Source organism: Theropithecus gelada, chromosome 1, assembly GCF_003255815.1.
Source record: "Theropithecus gelada isolate Dixy chromosome 1, Tgel_1.0, whole genome shotgun sequence".
Lineage (NCBI taxonomy): Eukaryota > Metazoa > Chordata > Mammalia > Primates > Cercopithecidae > Theropithecus > Theropithecus gelada.
The window spans coordinates 51,621,529-51,644,048 of NC_037668.1; the positions used below are offsets into that span (position 1 = coordinate 51,621,529).

General features: G+C 47.9%; 1 protein-coding gene across 3 annotated transcripts in view; it reads right to left on the bottom strand.

The window, feature by feature from the left end:
• Window positions 1–2,961: 2,961 nt before the first annotated feature.
• IFNLR1 (interferon lambda receptor 1) overlaps window positions 2,962–22,520 on the bottom strand; it is a 33,240-nt gene continuing 13,681 nt past the window's right edge. Inside the window, exons 3-7 of one of the 3 annotated variants that reach the window (XM_025400266.1) lie at window positions 18,273–18,457; window positions 10,651–10,793; window positions 8,282–8,441; window positions 7,860–7,990; window positions 2,962–6,695 (exon numbers count right to left, since the gene is read on the bottom strand). In XM_025400266.1, the coding sequence (XP_025256051.1) occupies window positions 5,925–6,695; window positions 7,860–7,990; window positions 8,282–8,441; window positions 10,651–10,793; window positions 18,273–18,457 (1,390 nt within the window). In that variant the 3' untranslated portion in view covers window positions 2,962–5,924. The remainder of the gene's footprint in view (window positions 6,696–7,859; window positions 7,991–8,281; window positions 8,442–10,650; window positions 10,794–18,272; window positions 18,458–22,520) is intronic. The other 2 variants (XM_025400272.1, XM_025400280.1) reach the window with 2 other exon arrangements.

A 22,520-nucleotide genomic window follows, 5' to 3' on the forward strand; every position in this document is an offset into this window, starting at 1 on the left:
AATTTCATCCTGACAAAACAGCGCCGGGAATAACGCTCAAAATCCCGAGGAAATTGAACACTCGAACAAAGGATTCTTAGCAAAGTAATTTTACTTCTGCGCAGAGGGGTGCCTCCTTGGCCAGTCACCAGGAGAGCACACCTGAACAAAGGGCACCAGAGCCTTTATTTCTGACGCAAGTCCTGTACTCTTTCCCCATTGGTCGGGGTCGGGTTGTACAATCTAAACGAATCCCGGTTGGCTAAACATTTGAACTTTTTTACATAAGGTGGGCACGTAAAAGAAAGTGGAGAGGAAGGGGAAGGGGTGCCTGTAATGAGCTAGAAAGTTAGTCTTCTTTCCAAATAAGGAAAGGAATGTGAGCTGGTACTGACAACGCCTGGTGCTGTGGTGTGCCTGGGCATCGAACAAAGGCAAAAAAGAAAAAAAGGAGAAAAAGGAAAGTGGAGTGGGGGTACTATGAATTAAAGAATAAAAGATGGATCAGATTATTTGAAGAGAAACCTCAACATATCCCACAAGGGGAACCGGGGGGAAAAAAAACACACACACAATACATTTTAGAGAAGTGGCAAGACAAACGAAAGTAGGTTTAGGCTCCTGGAACCTCTGAGAAGGTAAGTGAATGGGAGTAAACTGATGGCATAAGGTTTGTAAAAGTTGTCTCCAGTAAAGAATTTTATAACCTGGCTTTAGGTGGAAAGAGGGGAGCTCTTCCACTGTTTGCTGCTTCTTAACTACCTTAGCTAAAAAATATTCAAAAATATCATGTCAAAGAGGCATATTTGGGGGTAACATATTCTGGTTTCTTTCATGGACTTGTACATAGGATGCAGGGGGCCAGGCGTGGTGGCGCATGTTTGTAATCCCAGCACTTTGGGAGGGGAGTGACCAGCCTGGCCAACATGGCGAAACCCCGTCTCTACTAAAAATACAAAAACTAGCTGGGCACAGTGGCTCACTCCTGTAATCCTAGCACTTTCAGAGGCCGAGGTAGGCAGATCACTTGAGACCAGGAGTTCAGGACCAGCCTGGGCAACATGGCAAAACCCTGTCTCTACTAAAAAAAAAAATACGTATATACATATACATACACCAACATGGCAAAACTCCGTCTCTACTAAAAATACAAAAATTAGCTGGGCATGGTGGTGAGCGCCTGTAATCCCAGCTACTTGGGAGGCTGAGGCAGGAGAATTGCTTGAACCTGGGAGGAGGAGGTTGCAGTGAGCCGACAGAGTGAGACTCCATCTCAAACAAAACAAAACAAAAAACGACAACAAAAAAACACAACACAAAACAAAACACCCAAAATTAGCAGAACGTGGTGGCGCACACCGGTAATCCCAGCTTCTTGGGTGGCTGAGGCACAAGAATCACTTGAACCTGGTGGGTGGAGGTTGCAGTGAGCTGAGATGCTGAGATCATGTACTCTAACCTGGGTAACAGAGAGAGACCCTGTCTCGAAAAAAAGATTTTTAAAGGTGGGATGAAGCCGAGGCTGGGGGTGCAGCTGCACCTGGGGAAGGGACCAGAAGCAGGGGTTACTGTTTCTTGTCTTGGCAGCCCACATGGCAGTGGCTGCTTTCTTGTCTTGTCTGCAGACTGTTCCTTAGACTGGGAAATGCAGCCGTGGCAGGTTGGAAGGTACCTGCTCCAGGCCCAGCCAGCCAGGGAGACTACTGAATTCCAGGGAGACGGACTTGTAGGATCAGCTAGGCTTGGGTCTAGCACATACCCTAGCACCAATAAGTGGTGACAACTGTGGGCACAGTGCTAGACAGTCACCAGGTGGTCTTATGAGAGTCGCTGGAAACTGGGAGACCCTTGCTAATGGAGAGCCGCTGGAATGAGTTTGGGAGTGCAAGGTTAGTCACACAGGTGCTGTTCCATATCCTTTCATGGACCATAGTTGCAGTTGGGTGAGCCGTCAGCTCCAGCCTCACTGCAACAAGGGATACTGGCTGGGGACCCTGCCCTCAGCCCCATGGCACTCCCCTTTCTTGTGCACTCAGCTTGGTGGATTCCAAATGCAAGTACCTGCAACTCTGCCTCAGGGAACGGCCTCCACACTGGACTGATGGGAGGGAGTAGCTAGATTCCCTGGCTCCTGCTGCTGGCAGGAGGACCAAATCTGAAGTGCATCCTACATTGACTTCCAGAGCTTTCCAGGGGCATTGAGGTTCAGCTGCCCACAGCAGGGACCTGTTGATGACACACTTTGCCTGGCCGCCCTTCTCCCCCACCACCCCATCTTGCCTCCACACTCCCCTCCTGGCGTTACCTGGATCACTGCACTGCTTTCTACCTTTCTACCTTTTCTCTGGGTTTGCTTCTGGGGACCCAACTCAAGACCTTGTAGTGTTTTTTTTTTTTTGAGATGGAGTCTCGCTCTGTCACCCAGGCTGGAGTGCAGTGGTGTGATCTCAGCTCACTGCAAGCTCCGCCTCCCGGGTTCACGCCATTCTCCTGCCTCAGCCTCCTGAGTAGCTGGGACTACAGGCGCCGACCACCATGCTCGGCTAATTGTTTGCATTTTTAGTAGAGATGGGGTTTCACCGTGTTAACCAGGACAGTCGTGATCTCCTGACCTTGTGATCTGCCTGCCTCGGCCTCCCAAAGTGCTGGCATTACAGGTATGAGCCACCCTGCTTGGCCGGCCCTTGTAGTCTTAACAGCTAGGTTTCCCAGAGGAGAGGTGAGGAGCCTTTGAAAAGTAAGAGAATAGGCCAGGCACAGTCACTCACACCAGTAATCCCAACCAACACTTTGGGAGGCCAAGGAGGGAAGGACTGCTTGAGCCCTGGAGTTTGAGACCAGCCTGGGCAACACAGGGAGATTCCATCTCTACAAAAACAAAAAAATCAATCAGGCCTGGTGGTGCATGCATACGTGACAGAGTGAGATCCTGTCTCACAAAAGGATAAGAGCATACACTTTTCCATTCAATTGTACGTTTTTTCTTTAAAAATAGAGCTCTTTATTTAAACAGTTTAGGGTATACCAACAAGCAGTTAGATATCATTTAAATATGACATAAACATAGCAAAAATAGAAATAAATACCAATACGTAAGAACAATATATACTGTTAGTACTCTAAAGTGATACATGTTGCTTCACCTAAGGCACGAACACTTTTCACGGGATGTGCTTCCAGTGCAGGCCCAGCCCACATCACACAGTTCCCACCTGCTGTGCATGTGAAAGGGCTTTGTAAACAGTTAAGTGCTGACCACACAAGGCAAATTATCATACTGATTATCATGCACTTTCCTAAGCTTCTCCTGGCTTTTTGTCAATGACTTAATGACGATAAAGGAGATGGAGTTTAGAGTTACTAGAAAACTCAAGCTATGTCAGAAATTAAACTCTGGAAAAAATTCTTAAAAAAAAAAATAGTAAGGTTTGGCTGGGCGCGGCGGCTCATGCCTGTAATCCCAGCACTTTGGGAGGCCAAAGCAGGCGGTTCACCTGAGGTCAGGAGTTTGAGACCAGCCTGGCCAACATGATGAAACCCCGTCTCTACTAAAAATACAAAAAAATTAGCCAGGTGTGGTGGTGGGCACCTGTAATCCCAGCTACTTGGGAGGCTGAGGCAGGAGAATCACTTGAACCCGGGAGGCGGAGGATGCAGTGAGCCGAGATCGCACCACTGCACTCCAGCCGAGGCAACAAGAACAAAACTCCGACTCAAAAAAACAAAACAAAAATAGTAAGGTTTAAGAATAGAAACGGAGTGGTTATTTCATACAAGCCTAAGATGATGCTGATGATAGCTTTTACTTTTTTGAAATTACCTCCACGAAGCAGCTCGGCTGGTTCCAGAGAGAACGTTGGTCCAGGTCTGGGGATTTCCCTGGGAGCTGGCCCCGAGCCACAGCCCTCCCCAGCTCTGTGGTTTGTTTGTTCTTCCTCTTCTGAGCTCAATCTTGTGGACAAGCCTCACTGCAGGGAAAATCCCTGGGGAGACACAGGTGTGTGTTGTATGTGTGTGTGTATACGTGTGTGTGTGTGTGTGTGTGTGCCCCAGCAGTGGTGAAGGCCTCCTGACCCTTAGAAATCCTGGCTGTGACCTTCATCTTTTACTGACATGGACAAGGGGTCAGAGGTTGGCCTGGCTGTGCAGAGATCGAAGCTCTAACCCTTGGGGATGTGCACAATAAGTCTTCAGAGCAGCACTGCTGGGTGACCTGGGGCAAGTGCCTTTGCCACCCTGGACATCAGCTCCTTTGCAACAAAAGGAGTGGTTTGCTAACTTTTTCTTGAGTAGTGGAAGCCCTCTAAACAAAACCTTACGTGGAAAGCCACAGTATGTAAATCAGGACACAGTGAGGCTGCTCTGGTGAAAATGGGAGGCTCCCATAGCCCCATGGCACTCCCTGCAATGCGATCCAAGGCCTTTGGGGGACATGGTTTGAGAAGCCCTGGATGAGATGCCCTAAGCAGCTTTTCCAGTTCTGTCATTTAATGCTGTACCCTTGTGGTGGCTTTAAAACAACACAGCTCTCTGGGTTCAATGGCTTTGAAGATCCCTTCTTCACAAATCCAGAAACGTTAGTCCTGGCAGGTTGAATGGCCACAGAGCCAAGGTGGTTCAGATCCTCCACCACAAAACACTTTGGTCCTCCGGGTGAAAACTCAGCTGTGCTCATCTATATTCTGCTGGGTGTAGGTTAGCTGAGGATACATGAGCACCCCCAGGTAAGGATAGTCACCTGAATCTAGAAGGCACTGGTTTCTTATAACCAGAAGGGAGAATGGGACTTCTCTGGAACACAGTAGTCAACCAAGGGCCTAACGTGCTGTCCAAACAGGGATTACGGGCCCAGAAGTCCGATTCCTGTCACATTACTGTCCTACTCCAACAAACTGGGTCCCTAGAAGATGGAGCACTTGGTTCCTCCCCTGGGAAGCAGGGTTCTCATTGCTGGGTGAAGGCTGAGAGACCAGGGTCCCCTTGGGTGGGACTCTGGTTTCTGAGAGCTCACTCACCTGACTGGGAGGCAGTGAGGGTAGAAGGAAGGAGGTAGACTGGGGATGAGACAAGCTGAATGGTAAGTGCTCTCAGTCACTCTGGGTTTAGGGGCCACAGGTGGGAGATGCCCAGGGGTCTCCTGGAGCCTGGATAGACGGAGAATTCTACCAGCCACCATGTAGAGAGCATCAAGAACACAGCGGGGTCCGTGCTACACACGTCTGAGATCCCCTAGAACCCTCACCACACCCAGGCGAAGCTGCAGATGAGGAAGTGAGGCAGACAAGGAAGGTGTCTTCCCCAAGATCACAAAACCAGTGACCAGCAGAGGTGGGATTTGAACCCTGGTCTGTCTGACACTAAAACCGTACAGTGCCATGACTCCAAAGACCAGGATTTGAGGACAGCCACCCTTCCCTTCCCATCCAAAACCCTCAGCCAACTGGAGTTTTATCTGGGCCTCACCTAGAGGACCCATGAATCAGGAGGCTGAGCCCTGGGATGGGGGAGCTCAGTGGCTGCTGGGAAAGGCATGAGGTATAGCAGGTGTGCCTCCAGTGGTCTCAAGTTCCAGAGGGCCCCTTGGTGGTGTACACCCTTGATGTCCGCAGTGACCTGAGCTCACCTGTTTTGTGTTGTCCAGGGATAATGTTTCCCCCTGGCCTGTCACCCCAGGGACAATGGGGGTGATGACACCCCACAAACCTACGACCTCAGCCACCCTGTGTCCATTCCTCTTGTAGCTCAGCCTAAAGCGGGTGGGTCACAGGAGGGAGGGGCATCTTATTGCTCAGCCCAACGGGCAAACAGCCGCTAGGCGGGGTTCCCGGAAGTGCAATGCCCCTCCGCCACCTAGGAAAGGTACGGAGGCTTTCGAGTTTCTTGGGAAGCCCAGTAGTCCTCGCAAAGGCAGCAGCATCAGATTCGGTGGGAAGCCGTGGGACAGCTCACCTGGCCATGTAATACCCCCGTGTCCGGCCGCTCTCCTCGGTCCTCTGGGTGCTCTCAGCGCCCCAGCTGCCCGCATCGCTGTCCTCAGTTTCTGATTCCCTCGCCTCCTCTTCCTCCTCTTCCTCCTCAAGGCTGCTTTCCCAGCAGAAGGTCAGTGTCCGAAGAGAAACTGGGGGCCCCCCAGGGACCAGATTTGACTCTGGTGGTAAGGTGCCCCAGGTGGCCCAGGAGGAGAGGTCATCTTTTGGGAGCTCTTCCAGGAAACCCGAGTCCGTGGAGAATTCAGGTGGTGGGAGAGGTTCTTGGTGCCCGTCCCCACCCGGCCCTTGGCCTGGCCCCTTCTCAGCCAAACAGCCAGAGGATCCAGCCCTGTCCCAGGAGGAGTCCACAGTGCTGGCCCAGCTTCTGTCTGAAGAATCCCAAACAGAGGAGCCTTCGCCCGGGAGCAGAGGAGCCCCGGGCCTCCCTGAGTCCACCCCACCAACCTCCGAGTGCCCTGGAACCTGGTGCTCTTGCCCCAGGAAAGAAGGTGGCTCAATGTAGGGCTGGAAGCTGACGCCATCTTCTGTGTCCTCCTCCTCCTCCTCATCCTCGTCCTCTGCAAGGTCCTTCTTCCATCCTGCCTGTTGGGTGGCTGGGGCCCTGACTCTAGGCATCGGCCTGACCCCTCCGGTCAGTTCCTTTTGGGGACAGAGGAGTAAGTCGTTCAGGGACTCTGGTCTGCTGGGCTGAAAGGTTGCCACAGGGTATGTGTGTCCAGAAAAGTCCTGATTTGGGTAGGGGAGAGAAGAGCAGAAAATTTAGGCTTTCCTGAAGCACAATTATCTTCATCTGAATTCCCATAGAAACAGACCTGAGACAAGGCTTCAAGTGTAAGCAGTTTCTTTGGGAGGTGATCCCAGGACACACCAGATGGGACTGGGGGAGCAGCCAGGAAGTGGGGTGTTATCAAGCAACTGACCACTAAGGCTACTGGCACTTAATCCTGCTGGGAACTCAGGGAGCCACTGGGGCACACGCACCTCGGAGCGATCCCAGGAGGGGGATGCTCCTGGGCTCTTTACCCACAGTCATGGTTGAGGAATGGAATTGCTGGTGGCTCTGACACTTGCAGGCTGCCACATGCAGGGGCAGTGTGGGCTCCAGAGGCCAGAGAAAGCCCACTGGGTGCAGGCACTGGGAGTTGCAAGTCCAGCTGGTGTGCTCTTAACAGGAAGGCTGAGGGCACGGGGCAGCGCACAGACATGTCTACCCGAGGTTGTCACTCTGACAGTTAGTGGGATTCTCCTACAGATCCTGGAGCCAGGAAATTTGGAAATGCTCCCTTTGCCACCCTGCCATGATGCAGGGACGCTCAGAACCCATCCTCAAAGCCCCCATGCCCATCAGAGCCTTGCCTATGCCCAAGCTGCCCCTGCCAGCCCTCATCTGAACAGGGCCAACCCATATCACCTCCTGGGCTTCCCCTGCCCAAGCTGTCCCCTAGATTCTAAGGGAGAGACCCAGCAGACCAGGGAAGAAACTCCAAGGTCAGCCAGGGCACAGCTCATCCTGGGTTAAAGTGTGAACTAAAAATTGGGACTCTTTTAAGATATCCCCTTTGGTGGCTCCTCTCCTCCTCCCCTTCTGGGTATCTCTCCTGAGGTCCAAGGCCGGGGGCTCTGCTCCCAGCAGCTGACACATCCTTAGCAGAGGTGAAGTTATTTATCTCAGAGGAAGTTAAGGCCCTCCTCCCTCCCGGGCCTATTTGCCATTTTATTCAGGACTAAGTGAATGCATTACTAATGGTGGAAATTCAGACACAAAGATAGATGTTTTGGTCCAGGAGTCTGGACCATCTTGATATTCTATCTGAACAACTCGTAGCTCCAGCCCCACTCCCTTACTCTCAACCCCTCCCCACCTGCCTCACACCCCCAGATTTGCTATACCAGGGCCCGTGGCATCTTTGCCCGCTGAAACCAGGGGTTCCCCATGAGGCTCTTCCAGATCACACCCCCTGTGGCAATGACGAACAGCAGTATCAGAAGTGATGGCAGCACCAGGAAAGCCCAGCTGGCTTCTAAGGAAGGAAAAATAACAATGAGAGAAACAACAATGGCTCTTGTCTACAACTGCACCTGTGCTGAGTGCTTCACATACATTACCCTATTTAATCCTCACAAGAACAAACCTATCCTGCAGACTGTGCAAACCAAGGTTTGGGGCAGTATGTAAGCTGCCCAAAGACACACAATGAGTGTGGTTTTAATCCCGGCGAGTCTGTCTCTAGGCCCATGCTCTTAACCACTGTGTCACAAAGCTCCCAAGGCCCAGAGGGAAAGCTCCCCCTTCTGCACCACTTGGTACCCACCTGGAACCTCCAGCAAGAAGCACGTGGGCTTAGAGAACTCGCTGTATTTCGGGACACTGAAGGTGCAGATAGTTCTGGCACTGAGGCAGTGGCGTTCGCTGGCAGCTGGCTGGAGGGTGATCCGGACTGGCTGGCCATGGGGGGTGACAGGAAATAGGGTCTGTTTGGAAAAGAAGCAGAGAGTGGCAGAGCTGCTGTGGGGACTGGTTTCACATAGCCAGGACAGAGTGGGGTTGGCAGACATGGTAGGGTGTGTGTTTTTTTTTTCTGTAGGGGATAGGGTCTGGCTCTGTCACCCAGGCCAAAGTGCAGTGGTGTGATCACAGCTCACTGCGGCCTCAAACTCCTGGGCTCAAGCAATCCTCCTACCTCAGCTCTCCAAGTAGCTAGGGACTGCAGATTCACAACCACCATACCTGGGTAATTTTTTAAAATTATTTTTTGTACAGACAAAGTCTTGCTGTTGCCCAGGCTGGTCTCGAACTCCCAGCCTCAAGTGATCCTCCCTCCTTGCCTGAACCTTCTTTTTTTTTTTTTTTTTTTTTTGAGGTGGAGTCTCGCTCTGTCGCCCAGGCTGGAGTGCAGTGGCTGGATCTCAGCTCACTGCAAGCTCCGCCTCCCGGGTTCACGCCATTCTCCGGCCTCAGCCTCCCGAGTAGCTGGGACTACAGGCGCCCGCCACCTCGCCCGGCTAGTTTTTTGTATTTCTTAGTAGAGACGGAGTTTCACCGTGTTAGCCAGGATGGTCTCGATCTCCTGACCTCGTGATCCGCCCGTCTCGGCCTCCCAAAGTGCTGGGATTACAGGCTTGAGCCACCGCGCCCGGCCCCTTGCCTGAACCTTCTATTCTTTTCCTGCATTAAAGTGTAAGCATTGAGGAAGCACTTCCCAACACCACCTGAGTTCTTTTCATCTGAGTCTCTGGGTAGGGATAGCCACGGTTCAAAAGCAGCCTGCCACTTGGGGGCGCCCTGGTGTGCACCCCCATTAAGGTCCCTACTTTGAGGAGCAGATTCTTCAGGCTTTCCATCTTGGGGTCTCCCAGTCTATCAGCAGTGGAGGAAACCTCTGCAGATGTCTGTCTGGTATGGAAGGCACAGGCCACGTGTGACTACTGAGTATGTGAAATGCATCTGGTCCACACTGACAGGTGTTCCAAGTACAAAACACACATCAGATTTTAAAGAAGTAGAGAAAAAGAATGTAAAAGATCTCAATCACTTTTATCAGAATTGCTCACTGAAATGATACCATTCAATTGGATGAAGTAAAATCTGTTATTAAAATTCAATGTACCTGTCTCTTTTTACCTAACATGGAACTCTTAAAACTGCACATGTGGCTTGCATTATATTTCTTTCTATTGGGCAGTGCTGGTCTGGAATATTTGGAGGTTCTTCAAGGCAGAAACCACACTGGATTCAGATCTATAATCCCTGGAACCCGGAGTATGCAAAAGATCGGGAGTGTAAATGTTGCTTTAGTGGAAGCAAGAGCAATCAAGAACAGGGGTCCAGGGACCAAGTCTGGCTGGCCACTTGTTTATGTAAAAAGTTTTATTTTTTGTTTTTTTGAGACAAGGTCTCACTCTGTTGCCCAGACTGAAGTGCAGTGGCGCGATCACGGCTCACTGTAGCCTCGCTTCCTTAGCTCAAGCGATCCTCCTGCCTCAGCATCCCGAGTAGCTGGGACCACAAGCATGCGTCACCATACCCAGCTTTTTTTTTTTTTTTTTGTAGAGACAGTGTTTCACCATGTTCCCCAGGCTGGTCTTGAACTCCTAGGCTAAGGTAATCCTCTCACCTGGGCCTCCCAAAGTACTGAGATTACAGGCCTAAGCCACCACACCTAGCCTGTAAACAGTCTTACTGGAACCCAGCGATGCCCATTCATTTACATACAGGCTGTAGCTCCTTTTGTGCTGCAACTGCAGTGTTGAGGAGTCCTAAGCGAACATAAGGCCCACGAAGCCAAACATATCCACTATCTGGCTTTCTTCAGGAAAGTTTGCCAGTCCTTGCCATAAATAAATGCAGCTGTACACACATGCATACACAGAAAACAAATCTGAAATTGGATATACACCAGAGTGATGTGTGGTCATCTCCGGGTACTTTTGGTTTGCTTCTTAGAGCTTATCTGTATTTTTCAGTTTTTCTGTACTGAATCTGTTGACTTGGCAAGCAGGCCTCTTGTAGGTCATCATACTTTGACCAGATTTTATTAGGGCTGACTGCCAGAAGTCAGGGGTGTTCAGGGAAGGCTTCCTGGAGGAGGTGTGCAGGAGCAGGCTGGGAGGGTGAGAAGAACCTGAGTAAGAAGGGGTGGAGGAGTGGGCCTAGCCTGGGGGCAAGAAAGGAGTTTCCTACCTTGTTTCCGGCCCCCTCCTTCCAGAATGCCACCTCATACTTCAGATCCAGTGGAGGCATGCAGGGGGGCAGCTGGTATGTGGCATTGGCACTTAGGATCTCCTCCGTCTGGGTGAGCACCAGGACAGGTGGGGCCGGCTCCACTGCAGAAACAGAGCAGGACCTGTCAGTAATCCCGAGGGGCCGCACTGCCTCCATCCCACAAGACCAGAGAGCTCTCTTGGAAATGGAAAAGCAACTAGCATGTTTCAAACACTTCTTGCGCACCCAGAACCTTATAATCTGTTATTTCAGCCTTGCAGTGATCCTGGGAGGGAGATACCACTATTCTCATTTTATAGAGGGGAAAACAGGCTTAGAGATGAGAGGTGACCCAGGCAAGCTCACTGCTGACCTGCCTTCTCTCATGCCATCCCGTCCGCCTGGGTGCCCTCCACATGTCACTGGCCTGGCAGATCCTGCCCATCTGGATTCATTTCCTATCGCTGCCATAACAAATTACCACACACACATTGGCTTAAAAATGATACAAACTTATTATCTCACAGTTATCTAGGTCAGAAGTCCAGGTGGGCTCAGCTGGTTCCTCCGCTCTGGGTCTCACATCTGGAACCACTGGGGTGAAGACACTTCCAAGGCCCCTTGGGTTGTCAGCAAAACTTAGTTCTTTGTGGCTGTAGGGCTGTGGTCCCTGTTTCCTGGCCGGTTGTTAGTGGGAGCCTCTCGCTCTGGAAGGCACCCACATTTTTCATCATGTTACCACTCCATCGTCAAACCAGAAACGGCACCGTGGAATCCTGTTTATGCTTCAGATCTCTCTGACTTCCCCTTCTGCCGCTTCTCTTCTGCCTCCAGCTGGAGAAAGTTTTAAAGGCTCATGGGATTAGATTGGGCCCATCTGGATTATCCAGGATAACCTCCCTATTTGAAGATCTATGTCTCAGTCCATTCTGTGTTGTTATTTCAGAATATCACAGGCTGGGTAATTTATAATGAACAGAAATGTATTTGGCTCGTGTTTCTGGAGACTTGGAAGTCAAAGAGCATGGCACTGGCATCTGGCAAGGGCCTTTGTGCTGTGTTATCCCATGGTGGAAGGTGGAAAGGCAAGAGAGGGTGAGAGTGAGCCAGCAAGAGAGGGCAGAACTCACTTTTCTTTTTTTTTCTTTCCTTCTTCTTTTTTTTTTTTTTTTTTTTGAGACAGAGTCTTGCTCTGTCATCCAGACTGCTGGAGTACAATGGGGTGATCTCAGCTCACTGCAACCTCCGCCGCCTGGATTCATGCGATCCTCCTGCTTCAGCCTCCTGAGCAGCTGGGATTACAGGCGCCTGCCACCACTCCCGGATACGTTTTTGTATTTTTTAGTAGAGACAGAGTTTCACCGTGTTGGCCAGGCTGGTCTCAAACAACCGACTTCAAGTGACCCACCAGCTTTGGCCCCCCAAAGTGCTGAGTGGCATAAGCCACTGCCCCTGGCCAGAACTCACTTTTTAACAATCCATTCTTGATAAACACACTCCCGAAAGACTGACATTAATCTATTCATGGGGACAGAGTTATTAAGGACTAAATCACCTTTTAACAGGGCCACTTCTTAATGCAATCACAATGATGATTAAATGTCAACAGGAGTTTTAGAGGGGACATTCAAACCATAGCAGTCTATAACCTTAATTAAGATTCCTACTGCTGGCTGGGCACGGTGGCTGACGCCTGTAATCCCAGCACTTTGGGAGGCTGAGGTGGATGGATCACAAAGTCAGGAGATCGAGACCATCCTGGCTAACATGGTGAAAGCCCATCTCTACTAAAAATACAAAACAATTAGCCGGGTGTGGTGGCGGGCACCTGTAGTCCCAGCTACTCGGGAGGCTGAGCCAGGAGAATGGCGTGAACCCAGGAGGCAGAGTTTGCAGTGAGCCGAGATCTGGCTACTGCACTCCAGCCTGGGTGACAGAGCGAGATTCCGTCTCAAAAAAAAAAAAAAAAAAAAAAGGATTCTTACTGCCGTGCAATACTGACATCTAACATATTTTCAGCTTCTGGGGATTAGGGCAGAGCACCTTTAGAGGATCATTCTGCCTACCATGGTCTTCCCTCTGTCCCCTACCCAAAATCCACATCTGTTTCTTTTTTTTTTTTTTTGAGATGGAGTTTCACTCTTGTTGCCCAGGCTGGAGTGCAATGGCGTGAACTCAGCTCACAGCAACCTCCGCCTCCCAGGTTCAACCAATTCTCCTGCCTCAGCCTCCCGAGTAGCTGGGATTATAGGCATGTGACACCACGCCTGGCTAATTTTGTATTTTTAGTAGCGATGGGGTTTCTCCATATTGGTCAGGCTGGTTTTGAACTTCCAACCTCAGCTGATCTGCCCGCCTCGGCCTCCCAAAGTGCTGGGATTACAGGCGTGAGCCACCATACCTGGCCCACATCTCTTTCAAATGCAAAATCCATTCACTCCATCCCAATGTCCCCCAATGTCTCATCTCATTACAGCATCAACTCAAATTCCCAAATCAACAGTATCTAAATCAGAGTCAAATAGACTCTGGGCATAGTCCAGTCAGTACAACTCCTGGGACACAGTTTCTCTTCATCTGTGGGCCAGAAAAACTAAAGTTATCTGTTCCCAACATAAAACATGGGACAGGCACAGGATAACAGTTGCAGACAATCTGGCTTAAGTATGGTGGAATGGAAGGGACAATGGGGTCATGGTCCAACACAGTATGAAAATCCAGCCAAGAAAACTCCATTAGGTTTCAAGGCTTGGGAAGAATTCTCTTTCGCTCTTAGCACTGCCCTTTGAGCTTCTGGTTTCACCATCTGGGTCATCCTTCCTTTTCACTAAAGGTAGCAGGTGTTTGCAGCTAAGTAGTTTTACCAGTCTGCATCTCACCAGTAGAAACTGGAGAGTCCAACAGCCTTCTTTGATTTCATATGCTCTGTGTTCCATTTAGCCCAAGATAACAGTGTTTCTGTGGATGTAAAGTTCTCAGGAACTTTATGGCTCTCCTATGGATGTCACGGGGGAATCCACTGCATTATTAGATAAAAGCCAGGTGCATAAATCTTTTTTTCAGAAAAGCCCCTCTCTACTTTTGGCTCCAGCTGAGATGGCTGAGGGACAATGCTCTTCAGCTTCCTAGAAGTCCCCTGGTTTGATTGAAGGGGACTGTGAGTTATAATCTTAATTTCCTCAAAAAGCCTTTTGAGTGACTCAGTACTTTGATCCTTTATCTTCCTGAAGTTTGGTACAATAACGTACTTGTCTGTTTCTCTATGTCACACTTTTCGGAGCAATCTCTTTCTTTTTTTTTTTCTTTTTTTTGAGATGGAGTCTTGCTCTGTCACCCAGGCTGGAGTACAGTGGCCTGATCTTGGCTCACTGCAACCTCCACCTCTTGGGTTCAAGTGATCCTCCCACCTCAGCCTCCTGAGTAGCTGGGATTACAGGTGCCCACCACCACACCCAGCTAATTTTTGTATTTTTAGTAGAGATGGGGTTTCCCCACATTGGCTAGGCTGGTCTCAAACTCCTGACCTCAGGTGATCTGCTCACCTCGGACTGATTATAGGCATGAGCCACTGCGCCCAACCACAATCTCTTAATTTTATTGTTTTTTGCATAGGTTGAGAACTTCCCAAATCATCAAGTCCTGGTTCCTTTCTGTTTAAGTTCTTCCTTCATTTTCTCTCTTTCCTCTTGCATGTTACTATAAGTGGCAGGAAGAAACCAGGCCGTGCCTTCCACATTTCATTTGGAAACCTCCTCCGATAAGCATTCAAATTCATCATTTACAAGATCTGCTTCCCACAAGACTGCAGGACACAACTCTGCTAAGCTTTCTGCCAGTATGGAACAAGGCTCTCCCTCTCTCGAGTTTTCAATAACGCGTTCCTTACCTTGTGAAGCAGTGCCTTGAGTGTCAGTGTGTCTACTAACAGGCTGTTCATGATGATTGAGGTATTCCTGGAGGGGATTTAGCTTTTCTCTAAAATGCAGCTTGTTTCTTTCTGCACTCTGATTCTTTAACTTCCACATTCCTACTGACAGTCTGTTGAGGGCCCTCTAGCCTTGCCCAATGGCTTGAAGATGGAGAGGGCAATGTGACAAGGAATACGTCAGCCAGAGAAAACTAAATACAACACCTTTCAAGTTCTAACTAAAATGCCACTTCTTCCATGTAGCCTTCCCTGATTCCCAGCCAGCAGGGATCTCTGACCACACTAGTCACCTTTGCCCTGTGTTTGTGGTCAAGGTAAACACGTGGCTTCTTCATGATGCCATTACTTACATGTTTAGGAAACATCCTAAACATTGGATACTGACTAGGTATCAAGCTTTGGGAAGGGAGCTGAGGGGAATGGGGAGACGAGGCCTCCTTGTATCCTGACCTCCAGGAGCTGAAAGCTTTGGGGTAAATGAAATATGCAAACTACCAAAAGAAAGTGATCAGGGCCACAGCTGAGAACATGAAAACTGTGGAGGCAGTGTAAAGGCAGGAAGGGTCACCCTGGCTTGGGATGTGGGGCTGAAGAATCAGGAGAAATTCAGGGAGGACGTGAAAATTAATGAAAACATTTTAAATCTCGTGAAAATTAATGAAAACATTTTAAATCTCTTTGTGTCTTTCCCTGTATTCTTCTAATGTCTTATTCCTAACCCTTCCAGTGATTATTGTGGTTTGTCTACCATTCTTCTAGCCAGACAGCCTTCCCGTCTGCCTTGTTATCCTTCCTTTCCTTCTCATCCATCCATCCATCCATCCATCCTTCTAAATCACCCTTCCTTTCTTCTCAATCATCCTTTCTAACCAATATTTTTTCCTTCCTATGCCTCTTTTCTTATTATTCATTTATACTTCCCACCTTTTATCTAGCCAGTCAGCCTTCTAACCTACTCATCCATTCTTCTCATCCAACCATTCATCTTTTCTCTCCTACCTTCCTACACATCCTTCCTTCTTGTCTCTCCTTCCTTCCTTCCTCACTTCTCCTATGCCCCAGCCCTTCCTTCCCTGCTTGGATGTCCTGCTTTTCTTCTATACTATCTACCCACCCGTCTCATCCACCCGTCTGCCTTTTCTTCTGCCTTCTGTTATGGTTAAATTTTTTCTTTCTTTAAGACAGGGTGTTGCTCTGTCACCCAGACTGAAGTGCAATGGAATAATCATGGCTCACTGCAGCCCTGACCTCCTGGGCTCAAGTCATCCTCCCACCTTGGCCTCCCAAATAGCTGGGACCACAGGTGCACACCACCATACCCAGCGAATTTAAATATTTATTTATTTATTTATTTATTTATTTATTTATTTTGTAGAGATGAGGTCTCCCTATGTTGCCCAGGCTGGTCTTGAACTCCTGGGCTCAAGGGATCTGCCTACCTCATCCTCAAGGGATCTTCCCACCTTGGCCTCCCAAAGTGATGGGGTTACAGGTGTGAGCCACAGTGCTTGGCCTGTGATGGTTAATTTTATGTGTCAATTTAACTGCGCTAAGGGATATCCAGGTAGATAGTAAAACATTATTTCTGGGCCCATCTGTGAGGATTTTTCCAGAAGAGATTAACATTTTAATCAGTAGATTTGGTGAAGATCTGTCCTCACCAGTGTGGGCAGGCTTCATCCAATCCCCTGATGGCCCAAAGAGAACAAAAAACGGAGGCGGAATGGCACATTCACATGCTCTCTTCCTGAGCTAGCACATCAGCTTCTCCTGTCCTTGGACATCGGAGCTTCCTGTCCTCAGGCATTTGGACTCTGGGACTTATACCAGTGGCCCCTCTGATTGTCGGGCCTGTGGTCTTGGACTAGGGGTTACACCAGTGCTTCAGACTCAGATGGAATCATACCACAAGCTTTCTTGGTTGTCCAGCACATGACCGCATATTAGGGGATGTTTTTGTGTCTGTAATTGCATGAGCCAATTCCCATAATAAATCTCCTCTTATTATAAATTTTTTTTTTTTTTTTTTTTTTTTGAGACAAAGTCTTGCTCTGTCACCCAGGCTGGAGTACAGTGGCATGATCTCAGCTCACTGCAACCTCTGCCTCCCAGGTTCAAGTGATTCTCCTGCCTCAGCCTCCTGAGTAGCTGGGACTACAGGTGTGTGCCACCACACCTGGGTAATTTTTGTATTTTTAGTAGAGACGGGGTTTCACCATGTTGGCCAGGCTGGTCTTGAACTCCTGACCTCAAAGGATCCATCTGCCTCAGCCTCCCAAAGTGCTCTGATTACAGGTGTGAGCCACCATGGCTGGCCTCCTCTTATTGTATCTATATATATCCTATTGGTTCGGTTTCTCTGGAGAACCTTGACTAACATACTTCCTATCCTCCATCTCTCCATCCACCCATATTTTCTTCCTAAAAGGCATCCATCCTTCCATCCAACCTCCTTCCTTCCCATTTTTCCATCGCTTCCTCCTCCATCCTCTCCATCCTCCCTTTCTTCTTACCCATCTATCCTTCCCTCCTTTTATCCATCCACCGAGCCAGCTTCTTCCCACATGAATCATCTCTTCTTCCTTCTCTACCATCTTTTCCTGCTGCCCTGTAATCAGTCCGTCCCTCTTCTCTCTTAAAGCCTTATTTTGTCCTTGAACATTGTGAGAAGCCTGGGCAGCAAGTTACAGCTCTCAGCTCTCTGAGGACACTGTCAGGGCATTTATCCTCCGCTTGTTACCCGGCCCTGCCTAAGGTCAGAAAGCTCCAGTTCATATCTATGTCCACCGGTTACTAGCGGTGTCAAGTTTCTTAGCGTCTGTGAGTCTTGGGTTGATGGAAATGAACCTCACAAGTTTAAAGATTAAAAATAGACTGAAAAAAAAGGGTGCTCTCCTCACCCAATGTCAATTGGTGATTTCTGTCAGTAAGCATGAGACATTTTTTTCATCATCTTTACCGCCCCCCAACCCCCCACATTTCTGCAGTGTATAAAAAATACTTTTGCAAACAGAATTTGTTTTTTGTTTGTTTCTTTAATTTTTTCTTTTGAGACGCTCCGTCGCCCAAGCTGGAGTGCAGTGGCGTGATCTTGACTCACTGCAACTTCCGCCTCCTGGGTTCAAGCAATTCTCCTGCCCCAGCCTCCCGAGTAGCTGGGATTACAGGCACCCACCACCAAGTCCGGCTAATTTTTATATATTTAGTAGAGATGGGGTTTTGCCATGTTGGCCAGGGTGGTCTCAAACTCTTGACCTCAGGTGATCCACCTGCCTCAGCCTCCCAAAGTGCTGGGATTACAGGCATGAACCACCACGCCCGGCCCAGAATTCGTTTTAAACATTGTTTTTAAGGAGAGAGGTTGAACATAAAAAATAGGAATAAGCATATAAAGTGCCTTGTGTAGTCCATGACCAAAATGGTGCTCAACTGAAGATAACGAACATTGTTAGAAGAGGGTGCACGCTGGAGCTCCCCTAACTCCCTGACAGGCTACCAGACATGGCCCCGGGCGGTTGCTGGTCCCATGCCCCATCTCAAAGGGGCTGGCCCCAGGGAGCTGCCCTCTGCTTTGGGGAAGTGGGAGACAGATGGTCAGGAGAACAGTACCACTGAGCACAGCTCCTGGATGGGATGGAGAGTCTCCCACTCAGTCCCTTACCCACAGACCTACCTTCAAAAAGGTAATCTACATATTCGGACTCCACCCAGGGGGACTTGGAGTTGGGAGAAACCGTCTGCACGCGCCCCTTGAACTTGTTGTACAGGTCCTGTTTCTTCAGGCACATCATAGAACACAGCAGCTCCTTGGTTCCTGCACACTCTTCCACTTTGCGCCACCGTCTGGGGGTGGGAGAGCTGGGGAGGAGACAGGAGAGCTTGGGCCATGGATTCAGCCTCTCAGGGTCAGGGAACTTAGAGAACAGGTGATCACGCGTTCCTCCGTTTGGCTGGACTGACTTTAGGTCCATCCGTCCAGACAGGCAACCACCGGCTGAGACAGGATAAGAACAGCCTGGTCAAGAGCTCAGGTTCTGGAGCCAGATGGATGGGAGTGGAAATCCCAGCCCTGTCTCTCCCTAGCTTTGGGACCATGGGCAGGTCCCTGCTCCTAAGCCTCAGTTTCCTCATCTGTAATGCTTCCCTCACAGGGCTGTTGCGGTGGCTGCTATTCCCAGTACTAGCGGCCATTACTATATGTTTGTTCATTCAGGCGTTTATGGGCCACCTACTGCATGCCAAAGACCATGATGGGTACTCTGTGGATGTCAGAGGGGAACATGCAGGTTCATGACTCCAACCTGGAGGCTTCAGAGAGCTGCCTGGCCCTTCTATCTCTTTTGTCACGTGAGGACACAGCGTTTGCCCTTCCACCATGTGAAGATGCAGTGAGAAGGCACCGTCTTGGAAGCAGAGAGCAGCTCTGACCAGAACGGAGTCAGGTGCCACCTTGACCCTGAACTTCCCAGCCTCTAGAACTGTGAGAAGTAAATTGCTATTATTTATTAATAGTAATGATTAGAATTACCCCATTCTAAGGTATTTTGTTAAAGCAGTACAAATGGACTAAGCCAGAGACCCAGGGAGCCTAACATTTTATTTTTATTTTATTTTATTTTTTAGTTTTTGAGATGCAGTCTTGCTTTGCTGCCCAGGCTTGCGTGCAGTGGCATGATCTTGGCTGACTGCAACCTCCGTCTCCTGGGTTCAAGTGATTCTCCTGCCTCAACCTCCCGAGTAGCTGGGATTACAGGCCAGCGTCACCACACCTGGCTAATTTTGTATTTTTAGTAGAGACAGGGTTTCGCCATGTTGACTAGGCTGATCTCCAACTCCTGACCTCAGGTGACCCACCCGCCTTGGCCTCCCAAAGTGTTAGGATTACAGGCATGAACCGCCGTGCCTGGCCTAACATGTTTTTACAAGATCACTCTGGTCAACCAGCAAGGAGGCCACAGCAGGAGTGTGAGACAGGATGACAGTTGAGACAGTGAGAAAGGGCTGGATTCAGGATCTATTTTGGAGGTGATAATAGAACTAATAGAACTTGCTAATGGATTGGATGTAGACTGTGAGGAAAAGGAGAATCAAGGACTGCTCCTGGGTTTGGAGAGTGACCGAGGGTGAGTGGAGAAGGCTGAGATGGGGGCTGGCACGAAGAACAGATTTTGAGAAAGAACCAATTCCTCTGTTTTGTTTCTTCATGGAAAATGTTATACTATGCAAATATTCACACCAAAGGAACCAGTGTAGTTGTGTTAACAGCAGAGAAAATACAGACTTCGAAGTCCAAAGCAATGCTAAAGATGAAAAGAATCATTAGATAATGATAAACGATTCCATTCACCAGGAAGACAGAAAAATTCTAGCTTATGTGTGCCTACTAAACAGCTTCACCCTCTATAAAGCACACATAGACAAACGACAGGTAGAAAGTGAACAGCCACACTTACAAGAAATTTTAATACCTCTCACCCAGTAATTGATGAATAGACAAAGAAAATAAATACATAAATAAATAAAGAACAACACAGTTATCGAGTTCATCTAATGAACATATACAGAACTAATAAACAAATTGATTGAACCACATGTGAACTATTAACAAAATATTAACACAAAGCAATTCTTAAGAAATTTTAAAGAATAGGTATTTTAATAGCCAGGTGTGGTGACGCTGGCCTGTAATCCCAGCTACTCAGGTGGTTGAGGCAGGAGAATCACTTTAATTTTAAAGAATAGGTATCTCATAAAGTATTTCCTCTGCAAAAAATCCAGTTAAAAGTTAATAACAAAAGAGAACTAAGGGAAGTTTAGAAATTTAAAAATATATATATATTTTGAGACAGGGTCTTGCTCTGTTGCACAGGCTGGAGTGCAGTGGCACAAACATAGCTCACTGCAGCCTCTACTCCTGGGGCTCAGGTGATCCTCCTGCCTCAGCCTCTGAGTCACTGGGACCACAGGTACATGCCATTACACCCGGCTAATTTTCTTTTCTTTTCTTTTTTGAGACAGAGTCTCACTATGTCACCCAGGCTGGAGTGCAGTGGTGCAATCTCGGCTCACTGCAAACTCCTCCTGGGTTCAAGGAATTCTCCTGTCTCAGTCTCCCAAGTAGCTGGGATTATAGGCAGCTCTCACCACACCTGGCTAATTTTTGTATTTTAGTAGAGATAGGGTTTTACCATGTTGCCTAGGCGGGTCTTGAACTCCTGACCTCAGGTGATCCATCTGCCTCGGCCTCCCAAAGTGCTGGTATTACCGGTGCTGGGATGAGCCACCACGCCTGGCCCAGCTAATATTTAAAAATGTTCTGTAGAGATGGGGTCTCACTTTGTTGCCTAGGTTGGTCTCAAACTTCTGACCTCAAGCAATCCTCCCACCTTACCCTCCCTAAGTGCTGGGATTACAGATGTGAGTCACCACACCTGGCCTTAAAAATATTTTTTAAAACAACTCATAGAAGAAAGAAAGAATTATAATGGAAATTAATAAATAGCTGAAAGTGAATGATCACCAAATAATACAAATAAAAACATATAATACAGCTAAGTAATACTTAGAGGAAAACCTATAGTTTTAAATACTTATAATAGAAAATAAGAAAGAATAGAAATTAATAACCTAAGCAATAAATGATAAGAAGCCAGAAGAAACATGTCACAAAAACATATCCATGAACAGATCAAAACTGGAACCCTGATACTTCAAAATGGGCTAAAAGACAGTAAAAAGTGATACAGGACGTGAAAGAACAATGTAAAACCTAATTAGGAAAACTCAGACACAGAAAAGAATTATATATGTTTCACAAAAGCAACACTCATTTCAGAAGTGAAGAATAAATCAGAAAGAATACAAGAACAAATTAACACAATAGATGATGCCTTAAAAGAAACAGAAGGCAAGAAGAAGGAAAGTTAAAAACATACATAAAAGCTAAAATTATAAAACTTCCAGAAGAAAGCATAGAAGAATAATCTTCTTTACCCTGGGTCAGGTGAATATTCCTTAGGCCACCAAAAGCGTTAACTGTTGAAGGAAAAAAATCTAATATATTAGCCTGCGAGGGCTGCCATGGTAAAACACCAGAGGCAGGGTGCCTTCAGCAACAGAAATCTGAAGGCTGGAAGTCCAAGATCAAGGCATCAGCAGGTTTGGTTTCCCTCTCCTTGGCTTGCAGACGGCTGTCTTCTGGCTCTGTCCTCACATGGCCATCTCCTTGCTCTGTTCTTACATGGCCGTTCTTCTGTGTGTGTGCACTCCTGGTGTCTTCTTCTTCTTATAAAGACACCAGTCCTATTAGATTAGGGCCCACTCTTATGATCTCATTTTACTTTAATTACCTCCTTAAAGACTCATCTCCAGATAGTCACTTAGAGGTTAGGGCTTCAACATATGAATTTGTGGGGTAGGGTATAATTCTGTCTATATCACCTGATAAACTGGATTTTATCAAATTGAAATATTTTTCTCTTCCAAAAAGAAAAAAAAGAACCACCAAAAAAGCCTAAAGAAAATGAAAAGGCCAGTCACTGGGGAAGAAAAATCACAATACATACACCGATAAAGGATTTATATTCATAGATAATTCAATAATAAGAAAACAAGTGACCTAATAAAAAGTGGACAAAATATTTGAATAGTCACTTCACAAAACATATATAAATGGCCAATAAGCACATGAAAAGATGTTCAACATCATTCATCATTAGGGAGTTATAAATTAAAGCCATAATAAAGTACTACTACATACTCACTAGAATGGTTAAAATGAAAAAGACTGATAATACTAAGTGTTAACAAGCACATGGAGTAACTAGAACTCTCATGTATTGTTGGTGGCAATGAACGATGGTACAGTCACTTTGGAAACAGCTCGACAGGTCCCTGTAATAGTACACATTCATTACCTAAT